Source organism: Leucopleurus acutus (genome assembly GCF_964270905.1).
Source record: "Leucopleurus acutus genome assembly, chromosome: 15".
NCBI lineage: Eukaryota > Metazoa > Chordata > Mammalia > Artiodactyla > Delphinidae > Leucopleurus > Leucopleurus acutus.
Window position 1 is genome coordinate 16,081,200 of NC_139157.1, and position 13,022 is coordinate 16,094,221.

A 13,022-nucleotide genomic window follows, 5' to 3' on the forward strand; every position below is an offset into this window, starting at 1 on the left:
ATAACTACTTAGAAGAAAAGATAACCTCCTCTTTTAAATGTTATACAACACCTCCCTTGTATCTTTAATGTTCCTATTGGATACTAAATATGTAAATTGTGAGACAGGCACTTATTTGGTCATCTAGTGTAAGACTTTGAATGTCATAAATATTGGTTAAGTCTAGACATTAGTACTGACTTTAGACAGCACCAGTGACAAAGAAATCATCATGTTATGGGCAAAAAAATGTTATGGATTTTGGAGATGGGGGTAACAATCCTAGTACAAGTTTTCTTGGCTTATAAAATTCACGACTATCTCAGCAGTTTTTTCATAGCACCTCTAGGACAAAAAGAATACCCATCCATTTGAAATTTGGTTAAAACAACTCTTTATGTCCCAACAACACCTTTTGGACACTGTACAGTTTCTCAGACCTTGGAGTCATAGTGGACATTCCACTGTCATTCCTCTTCCACACTGATTTTTCCCAGTATATGTTTTATCACAGCAACTGCCAAAAATCCAGCCTCACAAAAAATACGGGATTATTGAAAGGAATGCAGCAGTCTTCACGGAGAAACTGAACTACCTCGAGCTGGTAGTTCACCCAATGTTCAAACAGGTGTTTTTGTATTTCCCTCAAAAATCTGAAAAATCCTGCAGTGCCCTGTGAGTTCACTGTTGTGCCTTGGAGTGCTTTAGTGTGCATCTTGCGGCCCTAATGACTGTCATCACAGAGGGTGGGAGGGAAAATCTCTCTGAAGGACTGAGGTGCCTTTTGGAGGGATGTGGGAATAGTGAAAAGGGATGTTTTGGGAGCATCAATGGGGACTGAGTACGTGTTAAAGATTGACCCATAATCTTAGCTAAATAAGCCATCTGTCTATAACCCTATCTCTTCTAAAGCTTTGAGATAAATGCCATACATATCTAATATTCACTAGGGACTACAGTTTATCTCAATATTAATTTTTACTATTGTCAGTTCATATGCATAATATTTTTATTTTTCTTTAATACCGTTGTCATACTTTTTATGTAAAAATAAAAATTCAGTATGAAACTCTGATGTTGATGTAGAAGGATGACTTGTAGTCTTTGATTCTGTCCTTATTACTTGGTACTATTACATTAGCTTTTTAAAAAATGTCACCTAAGTCCAATCTTTGTTTCTGACTCATAGAAACAAAATATAATTTTTGAGTCAATCAAAAGCTCTTGTTTTTTCTCTCTGTTTGTGTAGAACAAATCACCTGCTGCAGTTACAGAACCAGAGACAAATAAATTTGATAGTACTGGATACGATAAGGACTTAGTAGAAGCTTTGGAAAGAGATATAATTTCTCAGAATCCCAATGTTCGATGGTAAGTTATATCACAACAAAATAATTGGGTGTTGCTTTTTGGAACAGAAAATGGAACAAATGTGGGCATGTACTGAAGATCAGTCCTTGAGGATAGAACCTGAGGACATACAATGTGAGCATGACACATAATGAAAAACTTGACTTTGGTTCAGGCTGTACCAGTTTTTGTCTGAGATTTTTTAATTTAATGAAATAAATAATAATAAAATTCTTATTAAATTAAAAATTCTACATACAGAATGGGAACAAGATCACAGAAATTATATCTTTTGGGGACATTCTCCAGTGGTAAAATGGCAGTGATTCTATGCGTGTGTATTGCTTGTTATCTTTAGGTTTATACAATATATGTTGCTTTTATATCCTATTAGAGCAGTGGTTCTCAACTTTATTACTGTTATATCTAAGGGATAAGTTAGGAGTTTGGGATTAACATACACACACTGCTATATATAAAATAGGTAACCAACAAGGACCTACTATATAGCATAGGGAACTATACTTAATATTTTGTAATAACCTAAAGGGAAAAGAATCCCTTTGGAATAACCTAAGGGAAAAGACTGAAAAAAAAATAGATGTAGTTGTATGTCTAACTGAATCACCCTGCTGTACACCTGAAACTAATACAAAAGTGTAAATCAACTATACTTCAATTAAAAAAAAAATATTATGTCTAATCAAAGAACTGTAATTTATCACAGTGAGTTATAAATCTCCCTTTCCCACAAAGTTAGGTACATTCTGTTATATGTTTTTTGTTAAAACTTTAATTATTTTTAGGTATAGTTTTGAGGGATATTTTCAAATATATTATCATGTCATATATCATAATATATTATCATGCCATGTGTACCAGTTGTTGTAGTAGGAGTAGTGTTCTAGTGGTTGGAGATGACTTCACGGCAATCTCTATGATACTCTTTATTTATTTTTAATTTTTTTATTTTTAATTTTTTTTTCTATGATACTCTTTAATCTTGGTATCTATCTCTTGATAGGGTTGGGGGCAAAGCAGCAGTTTTGCAAGCTGTATCTGCTTTATGCCCTTTTTATTCTTTATGGGTTTTTTTAATGGGCTCATTATTTCTAAATCATGGAATTTATGGAATGAGCATTTTAAGAGCAGAACTTTAAAATGAAATGGCATAATAATACTTAAATTGTAGGCCTATAGACCTGTGTTCTCATTCACCAAGCTGAAAATCATTACTCCCAAGAATTGAAGATTCAGGGACTTCCCTGGTGGTCCAGTGGGTAAGACTCTGTGCTCCCAATGCAGGGGGCTCGAGTTCGATCCCTGGTCAGGGAACCGGATCCCACACACTACAACTGAAGATTCCCCACACGGCAACGAAGATCCCACGTGCCGCAACTAAGACCTGATGCGGCCAAATAAATAAATAAATATTTTAAAAAATTAAAAAAGAATCGAAGATTCAGATTGTGCTCTTTCTATATACTGGTTGGTGTGGCAGGCCTCATCATAGTGTATTAGTTCACTAGTGCCTAGGAAGAAGCTTAGCATTCTGCCAGCAACGTAAAATCATGTGCTTTCAGTGATTCTCAAGAATGACTACATAGAGTTAGGTTGTTGTAGTTAGTTTATCAACAACTACAAGGTTGTTGATAAAATATCTTCTCTTTCAGGGATGATATTGCTGATTTAGTAGAAGCTAAAAAGTTGCTTAAGGAAGCTGTGGTGTTACCAATGTGGATGCCAGAATTCTTCAAAGGCATTAGGAGACCATGGAAAGTAAGTGTATTACTGTAACGGCATTGTCAAAGCAAATGGCAAGTGCATTGCTATAGAAAGCCAGTATTTATCTGTGTTGGGGGAAGTGGGAGGAGAAATAGAGCAGGTAAAGAAAATTATTTTAAACTCTGTTGTGTTATTCAGAACTTTGTTTAGACCAAGAGCTACTGCAAGGTTTCCAGAATAAGAAATAGGTCCAGGACTTCCCTGGTGGCACAGCGGTTAAGACTCTGCCTGCCAATGCAGGGGACACGGGTTCGAGCCCTGGTCCAAGAAGGTCCCACATGCTGCGGAGCAGCTAAGCCCATGTGCCACAACTACTAAGCCCACTATGGAAGCCTGCGCACCTAGAGCCCGTGCTCTGCAACAAGAGAAGCCACCACAAATGAGAAGCACGCGCACTGCAACGAAGAGTAGCCCTTGCTCACCGCAACTAGAGAAAGCCCACGCGCAGCAACGAAGACCCAACGCAGCATAAATAAATGAATGAATAAATAAATAAATTTACTAAAAAAAAAGGAATAGGTACAATGTGATATTTGGAAAGTTGGACACATAGCAGATTTATAATGAGCTTACATTTGCAAATATGAACAGGTCACCTAATGCAAAAATACTCCATTTTACGTGTTGTGTTGCAGAACTTACATCTGTATTTCTTGGAATTGTTCTTAAGAAACTAATAAGATATATCTGTATCTAATGAGTACTTTTTAAAAGTCGTGTGCTGATATGAAAAGAGATTGTCCAAAAAACTCTTGGATTTGGGAAATGTGCTAATGGCTAACTCTGTACTTATTTTTTAAAATTCTTGAAAGGTTAAGTGATAAGCAAGATACAAAATTATGGACATACAGCTATGTAAAAAAAAATAATAATTTGAGCAAAAAGACTAGCAGGAAATATATCCAGATAATAATGGTACCTGTGTTAGGGTATGATATTATATCAGTACTATAATATTGATTATATTATTTCTCATCTCTTAGTTCCAATTTTTTAATAATGTGTAGTTACCCTACTTTTATAATGGAAAAAGTAAATTTGTGATAAAGTATCCTTCTGTTTATCTTTGTCTTTTACTTGTCTTAATATTATGTGTAAGTTGGTTGAAAATTGATCCTTAGTAATAGAATTCTTGTGAATTAGAACAATGGCACATAAATCCTTTGCTGATGCTATTATATTCCCAACAGGGAGTGTTGATGGTTGGCCCACCTGGCACAGGAAAGACCCTCCTTGCTAAAGCAGTAGCTACTGAATGCAAGACAACGTTCTTCAATGTCTCTTCATCAACTCTGACTTCCAAATACAGAGGAGAGTCTGAGAAGCTTGTTCGTCTTCTGTTCGAAATGGTGAGTGCTTGAGCTAACTCTAATGATTCTTTACCTCTAGAAAGGGAGAAAGTGAGTTGTAACTACAGCATGTAGATCGCTAGGCAGGATGCTTTTGTGCCCAGAGTGTGATTCCTGTGCTTTTGAAGGTAGAAAATTTTTATTCAGTACTAACATGAATAACTTGCATTTCTCTTTGACTCCTTTTCTCTGGATGAAAGGCTGTCTCTGTTAGCTTATGGACATGCTCATGTTACGGGATCTGCATTACTGATCTGCTATAGGAATGTGAAATTATTACGGTTTTTAAATCAGGCTTAGTTATAGTAAATGCAGTATTAGAACAAAAATGAGAAAAGGTGAAAATCATAAGTAGATATGGAACTGAGATTACCTCCAATCTATTAACTATATCAAATACCCTGAGTTTAATGACCCAGTCTTTAGATTAAGTTCTTCGCTTCTTTGAGTTTCTTTTTCCTTCTTCCACTGCCACTCATCTGAGTATCAGTAGAAGAAATGTAATTCAACAAGTTCTGCTTGAGTGTTTAGGTTGAATTCAACAGCTTTTTAGACTTCAGACTTTGTTTCACTTACTATTTCCGTCTTACCTCATTTAAGAAATTGTGTAGTTATATGCATGAGGACAGAGTTATGTTTATTATATAGATAGTGAAAAAGATTTACATTCCTGGTCGTGGTGGACAAAACCTTAGATGACCATGCTAATATTATGCCAGATCTTCCTTCCTAGGCTGAGAATAAACAAACAAAACCCTCACAATTTCATGTTATCTGTTTTCTGTAAAGGCTTCTTCCTGTTTCGGTTCCCATTTTCTTTCTCCTTCAACTTCGATAATTCATAAGGCAGGATGTAAATTCTGACAAGTTCTTATGGATTATTAATAGTCCATCCCACAATAGGAATCTAATGGAGAACCTCTTAGATCCTTTGAAAAATTAGCTTGCTATTTGCTTCAGGGGAAAAATTATATTGTCAGTATTCCAGAATAACTAGGCCTTTTAAAAATGTAAGCTAGGGGACTTCCCTGGTGGTCCAGTGGGTAAGACTCCACGCTCCCAGTGCCGGGGGCCCGGGTTCGATCCCTGGTCGGGGAACTAGATCCCGCATGCGTGCCGCAACTAAGAAGTCTGCATGCCACAACTGAGACCCGGAGCAGCCAAAATAAATATTTTAAACATTTTATTTAAAAAAAAAGTAAGCTAAATAGGGTGAATGGGGACTTCCCTGATGGTCCAGTGGTTAAGACTCCACGCTCCCACTGCAGGGGGCACAGGTTCAAACCCTGGTTGGGGAACTCAGATATCCCGCATGCCAAAAAAGAAAAAAAAAAAGTAAATAGGGTGAATGGCTAAGTGTGGCGTCTTTAGAGTCCGGTGGCCTGGGTTAAGATCCCACTTCTGTCATTTTCCTAGATGGCTAACTGTGGGAAAATTCCTCTCCTGTCCCTCAGTTGCTTTATCTATAAGAGGAGGACAGTAATTTAGGACCTACCTCTGTAATGTTTGGAGGGTGAAATCAGCCAATACATGTAAACTGCTTAATACAGAGCCTGACTCATAGGACTCATAAATATTACCTGTTACTGTTTAAGAGTTATTTGATTTTTTTTTAATGTAGGGTTTATATTAAGGAAAAAGGACTGTTTTCTTCTATGAGGGAAAGCCTCTTACAAAGTAGTAATTTGCAATATTTTTGTATACTGCGGTTTATAAAGACATATCAAACAACTTATTTTTTACTGGCTTCCCTGGTATTGCCCAGGAGAATCTTAACCATCTTTAAACAAGTCCTTGCTTATCTGGAGCGAGCTACTTTGAGTTGCCCACTTGAGCAGGGGCTCGGTCACAAACCAGTGCCTGCAGATGGGAGCTTCTGCCCTTCTGCATTTCGGTTAGGGCTCATTTGAAACCACCTTGATTTGCTTCTGTTCATATGGACTCTCTCGAGTAAAATTGTACTGCCTCTCATATCCTGGTTTTGACTGCTCTACAGATGACTGCCTCTCTCTTGAGTGCCCCTCCCCCTGGACCTCTCAAAGTGAGCATTCCTCAGGGCCTGTGTTTTGAATAAGGCCACTTACATATTATAAAAGTCTGTCCAGGGTTTTTCACATGACATGGTAACAAACACATATAAAAACTTAATTGTATAGTTTTTGTTGTATTGTCAGGAACTTTCATTTTCAAGTGTCAGAAACCTAATCAAGTGAACAACAATCTCAGTTGTTGCAGCAAAATTCCAGAGATTAATGTTTGGTCTCTTTTCAGTCACATGCGTATGCCTGGACCCTCCTGGGACTCCAGCAGAGTTGGCCTCTCTTGAAGTAATGGAATAAGGATGAGAGAGAGATGATTTACAAATGAGAAAGAGAGCTTTTCTTATCATAAGGAGCCATGCTGTGCAGGCAGAAACAATTGGTTTCCTCTCCAAGTCTCTCTACATTACTTTCTTAGGTCATCCAAAGCCAATTTTAAATGTGCCACATAGCCTCTGCTTTAAGTCAGACCTTTCTGCACACCGTCAGTATTTGGGAAGACTCAATCTAGTAATTTTTGCTTGAAATTTAATTTTTGTTGTTGGTTCTGTTGGTAGATGGTTGCTAGCTAGAATTTCAATTATAAATTTTCTTGCATGTTTGCTTTTTTCTTTCTTTCCCTCCATCCAGTTTATTTTTCTCCCTCTGTTTCTTGAAAAGAAAGTATAAAATGTTTGTACACAGTACCTAAGATCCAAGTAAGGATACCTTATTAAAAATGTATTATTAGGGCTCTTGGTTAAGAATCTGCCTGCCAGTGCAGGGGACACGGGTTCGATCCCTGGTCCGGAAAGATCCCACATGCCACGGAGCAACTAAGCCCTTGCGCCACAACTACTGAGCCTGCACTCTAGAGCCCACGAGCCACAACTACTGAGCCTGCATGCCACAACTAATGAAGCCTGTGCGCCTAGATCCCGTGCTCTGCAACAAGAGAAGCCACCACAATAAGCCCGCACACTGCAACAAAGACCCAACGCAGCCAAAAATAAATAAATAAAATTTAAAATTATTATTATTATCTTACTATCCCTTTGGAGGCAGTAGATGACTTAGAATTCAAGTTTTTAACTAGAAAAGAAAGTGAGATTTAACTATTAGGATTTTCCAAGTGAACAGACTAAAACTAAATCTATACTTTGGAAGCACTGTGCTTTCAACACAATCGCCTCTTAGAGGATACTGAATTATAACCTCATGGTCCAAAGAATTGATGAACCCAGTACAATTGCATGTTCAAATCTGTAATGTTCACTTGCCATTGTGGACTTGCATTTTACGTTCAAGCTTTCTTGTGCAGTGATTCTGTAAGTTTAGATATTTTGTTTAAAAAATGATTAACGATAAACATTAGTTACTATAATAAAATGCTTCTTATCAACTATACTCCAATTTTAAAAAATTCTACTAAAAACAAAAAAAACAATAAGTAAATAAAATTAAATGCCTCTTCAGTCTCCTTAAGAAACGGGTGATACTATTGAGTCTTACACAGCTGTTTACTAGATAATACTTGACTAGATCTATTAGTTAATGGATCAATCTTCCCTGTCCTTTGGTTTGGGGAAGAAATGCATTTAAGGTACAAAAATAAACTTGGGGGATATTATTCAGCCATAAAAAAGAATGAAGTGCTGAGACTTCCTGGTGGCTCAGTGGTTAAGAATCCGCCTGCCAATGCAGGGGACACGGGTTTGATCCCTGGTCCGGGAAGATCCCACATGCCATGGAGCAACTAAGCCCGTGCGCCACAACTGCTGAGCCTGCATGCCACAACTACTGAAGCCTGCGTGCCTAGAGCCCATGCTCTGCAACAAGAGAAGCGACTGCAATGAGAAGCCCGCACGCCGCAACGAAGAATAGACCCCGCTGTCTGCAACTAGAGAAAGCCTGCACACAGCAACGAAGACCCAATGCAGACAAAAAAAAGAGTGAAGTACTGTACATGCTACAATATAGATAAACATTGAAAACATGCTAAATGAAAGAAGGCAGACACAAAAGGCCACATATTGTATGATCCCATTTATTTGAAATGTCCAGAATAGGTAAATGCAGAAAGACAGAAAATAGATTTGTGATTACCAGGGGCTAGGGGCAGGGAAGTATGGGTTATTTTTGGAGGCAGTGAAAATGTTCTGGAATTTGATAGTGATGATGGTTGCACAACATTGTTAATATACTAAATACTGAATTGTCACTTTAAAATGGTTTAAATGGTGAATTTTATGGTATATGAATTTTATCTCAAAAAAAAAAACCAGGCCATTTAAATTGACCTCTAATTGACAACTTAAGAGGATAAAAATCAGTTGACCCTTGAACAACGTGAAGGTTAATCTGCATATAACTTATAGTGAGCCCTCTGTATCCACGGTTCTTCCACATCCTTTGGTTCAACCAACCACAGACTGTGTAGTACCGTAGTATTTACTATGGAAAACTATCCACATATGAGTGGACCCATGCAGTTCAAACCCGAGTTGTTCAAGGGTCAGGTGTACTTGTATTAGTCAAATGAAAAATGGCAATTAAATTAGAATCCCTTAGAGGGAATCTATGTGATTTTATTTAAGGTAATGGTTCTCTTTAACAAAAATTTTTCTAGAACTTTAGAACACGTCAGTATCTGTAAATGTCTTCCCACCATCGTTGTCCATATTATTGTAGTGCACAGGATAATCCTGTATTTATATGACTCATAAACAAATACATGTTGAAGATAATCAGTTATAGTATTGAATAGTATAAAAAATGGCCATGTAAGATTTAAGTATATGATAGGTCTATATTAGAAGCTGTATTTTAGCTGTTCCAATTCTATCCTCTCTCCCCAGTATTAGGCAAAGAGGGAGAGATGCACAGGGTGGCAGGCTCCACAGCTCTTTTCTAATTGCTAAACTATAGATGACTTTTCAATGAAATAAAAACCTGGTGTTGCACGCTCTCTCCCTTCAGGCTCGATTTTACTCTCCAGCCACCATATTTATTGATGAGATAGATTCCATTTGTAGCCGCAGAGGGACTTCCGAAGAGCACGAGGCGAGCAGAAGGGTGAAAGCCGAGCTGCTGATTCAGATGGACGGTATGCCTGTGTCTCTGCGTGAGCTGAGCAAGCCCCACTCATAGTGCTGACCCACACAGCCCCAGTGACGCGGCGCTGGCCAGTCGGTCCTGGAGATTGCCAGCGGTAAACTGGGTGCACTGACAGTGGTGACACACCAGCAATTATGGCTGTTTATTCACAGGACACCCTCTGTCATACACACTGATCTCATTTTTAGCCATGAAATTGAAACAAATGCCGATTAATTGGTCTTAGAGAGGGATATGTATGGTTTTGAAGAATTTCTAAATTGCTATGTAGTTGTGCTGAACTAGTCTTTTGATCAAATCTATTTTGAGTCCTATTTTTTGCACACTGCAAAAACTCGTTTTTCTTGCACCACAAATTCACATACATACCAGTTAGCTTTGCAAGTCTTAGGGAGGCTTGATGATTACCCTGCTTTTAATGTGGTGCTAAATATCTGATGATCATTAAGTAGTTGAGCTTTGTTTTTTCTTTTTTTACTGTGTTCTTATCCTTCCTCAAGGTGTTGGAGGTGCTTCTGAAAATGATGACCCTTCCAAAATGGTTATGGTTCTGGCAGCTACTAATTTTCCCTGGGATATTGATGAGGCTTTAAGGCGACGTCTTGAAAAAAGAATCTATATTCCATTGCCATCAGGTATCTTTATTTGAATCAGAAAGGTCATGTTAACTCTCAGGTAGTTTTGCTTAGAAATTTTAAAGTTTGGTATTAATTAACTTTCCAAGACAAACGTAGGATGTCTTTCCTTATTTTAACTGGTTTGGCTATATTTGGAGCCTAAAGCCTTGATACTAGGAAATTTAAAATTCAATGAAATACTTCAATTTTAAAAAATAAAAATTAATTAAAATTTTAAAATAAATGCAGTAAATTCAGTAAGGAATAGGTCTTAAATTTTTTAAGCAAATGAGCTCTAAGAATTGGAAAACAACTTCTCAAAGTAGACTGGAGAAAAATAAAACATTGTTTATGTTGAAGGCTTATATTTTTAAATTTGTTTCTACCAATAGCAAAAGGCAGGGAGGAGCTATTACGAATAAGTCTACGTGAGCTGGAATTGGCTGATGATGTTGACCTTGCAAGTATAGCAGAAAACATGGAAGGTTATTCAGGTGCGGACATTACCAACGTGTGCAGGTATGAATTATTTTGGAAGCATAGGTGTTTTTCTTCTTTTTTTTTGAAGCATAGGTTTTTGTGGGTATAAGCTTCTATTATGAAGTTTTTATGCTGAATTAAGACAGATGAAGAATAAAGACCCACATTATAATCTAGTCAGAGACACAAGTTTTGGTATTACGTTAGTGTTAGCTAACAGCCTCTCTCCTGTCTCTGTGATGCTTATTCTTTATATTATGGTACACTTTTAATAAAATTGAATTGCTATCTTATTATATCCTTTTAATTCTTCTTGGGCTTTTTGCTCAGATTCAACTGCTAAAAAAACAACTCAAAAACAGGCCTTATAGTCCAGTACTGGATTCTATGCAGTACTACATATGTATATGTAATAAGATAATTACAGAATAACATATGCACTGAAACATTTTTTTGTTTACACGTTTTTAAAACCTAGGGATGCATCCTTGATGGCAATGAGAAGGCGTATTGAAGGTTTGACCCCAGAAGAAATCAGGAATCTTTCAAGAGAAGAAATGCACATGCCTACAACTATGGAGGATTTTGAAATGGCTTTAAAAAAGGTTTCTAAGTCAGTATCTGCTGCAGACATTGAAAGATATGAGAAGTGGATTTTTGAGTTTGGATCATGCTAAATTCTCACATGTAAACTGTGAGAAACCTGCATTACGTGTTTGAATAATAATTAAAAGTAGTATGTCATTGCACCAAGCGCTATATTTTTTTAAATTTTCATAATGGTAAGAGTGAAAAAAAAGTATGATTCTGAATAAAGGAAATTTTTAAAAGTTACAAGCAAATATGTTTTACTTTAGCATTACTGTATTTCTCTTTCACTGACGACAAATGTTGCGGCACAGATGCCATTACTTAGCTTGGAAAACTGTCTTATATGTACATCTAAGTATACTATCTTCTCTTCCACTGCCTGCGGCTGCTGTTCCTTCTAAAGAATAAGACGGGCTCTAGCTCCACAGGTGCCAGTGGATAGCTGAAAATTCCTGAACATTTTTATACAAGTAGCCATTTGATGCATGAACCACACCCAGTGTGCTTTCCTTCCTGCGTGGTGTTATGGTAACTTCCCTCCTCGTCCTGAGAGAGCTTTAAAGGCCCTTCATTTTACTGTGCATTTAAAAGGAAAAAATATATACATCTATATAAAACCTTGCCTGCCTGACTTTATTCTGCCTGTGTAAGAGGCTGCACTATAGGCGAGTAGATACTTTTCAGCCCGTGCTGCTCACTGTATTCCAGTGAAACGCATTAACCCATCACTCATGGATACAAAGCATAAATAAAATATGTAATAGTTAATGGTGGAAGTAAAAGTTAATAAATGAAATAAAGGTTAATGGTATAAAATTTTAGGTAAGATTTTTGTTTATAATTACTTGTAAAAAACACTGTGGCATCCCAACCATAGAAAACAGAGCCTCAAGAGGACTGAGTGTCTTGCCGTGGTCCCAAACCTCACAGGTAAGGAGAGAAGTCAGGATGGGAATTGCTGACTGCAAAGTCTACACTCTCCAACAAAAGCCTCCTACATTGTTCTCCTCACTAGAATCTTCAGGCTTATGCTTAATGGATGAAATAAGACCCTGTCATCATTTAAAGTTAGAACTGGTGATTTCTAGCAACTGAGAGAGTGAGGAGGACATAAAAAAATAAAGTGTTACCAGCTGGGTGACTTGAGGATCAAATTGTAAACCTCATACTATGGTTTATTCGTCTATAATATGGAGATAGCACATTACAGGGCTGTTATTCCTTATTAAAAGCACCTAGGCAGGACTTGCCTGGTGGCACAGTGGTTAAGAATCCGCCTGCTAATGCAGGGGACACGGGTTCGAGCCCTGGTCTGGGAAGATCCCACATGCCGTGGAGCAGCAGCCCTGTGCCACAACTACTGCCCGCACGCCTAGAGCCTATGCTCTGCAACAAGAGAAGCCACCACAATAAGAAGCCCGCAACGAAGAGTAGCCCCCGCTGACCGCAACTAGAGAAAGCCTGTGTGCAGCAACAAAGACCCAACCCAGCCAAAACTAAATATTAAAAAAAAAAAAACAGGCAGAATGAAACATCACTCCTTTACTGCCTTCATCTTTCCTCCACACATACTTTTATTTAGCCAAAATCTAAGGTGGTTGGTCTTAAAAACCAGTCATTTCTTTTTTGAGTAATGTGTTTTAAATGATGGGTTGCAATCAAAAGAAGAATTTTAATAAGTATTATATGTCCTAGATCACATTGTAAAATATACGTCAATTTGGGTGATGGTTAAA

General features: G+C 37.6%; 1 protein-coding gene across 2 annotated transcripts in view; it reads left to right on the top strand.

Annotated features, from left to right (window-relative positions):
* The window catches only part of KATNA1 (katanin catalytic subunit A1), a 35,808-nt gene extending 24,317 nt beyond the window's left edge, over window positions 1-11,491 (top strand). Inside the window, exons 5-12 of one of the 2 annotated variants that reach the window (XM_082855521.1) lie at window positions 494-607; window positions 1,229-1,350; window positions 3,003-3,108; window positions 4,305-4,463; window positions 9,461-9,587; window positions 10,099-10,233; window positions 10,608-10,734; window positions 11,174-11,491. In XM_082855521.1, the coding sequence (XP_082711647.1) occupies window positions 494-607; window positions 1,229-1,350; window positions 3,003-3,108; window positions 4,305-4,463; window positions 9,461-9,587; window positions 10,099-10,233; window positions 10,608-10,734; window positions 11,174-11,372 (1,089 nt within the window). In that variant the 3' untranslated portion in view covers window positions 11,373-11,491. The remainder of the gene's footprint in view (window positions 1-493; window positions 608-1,228; window positions 1,351-3,002; window positions 3,109-4,304; window positions 4,464-9,460; window positions 9,588-10,098; window positions 10,234-10,607; window positions 10,735-11,173) is intronic. The other variant, XM_082855522.1, reaches the window with a different exon arrangement.
* The last annotated feature ends 1,531 nt before the right edge of the window (window positions 11,492-13,022 follow it).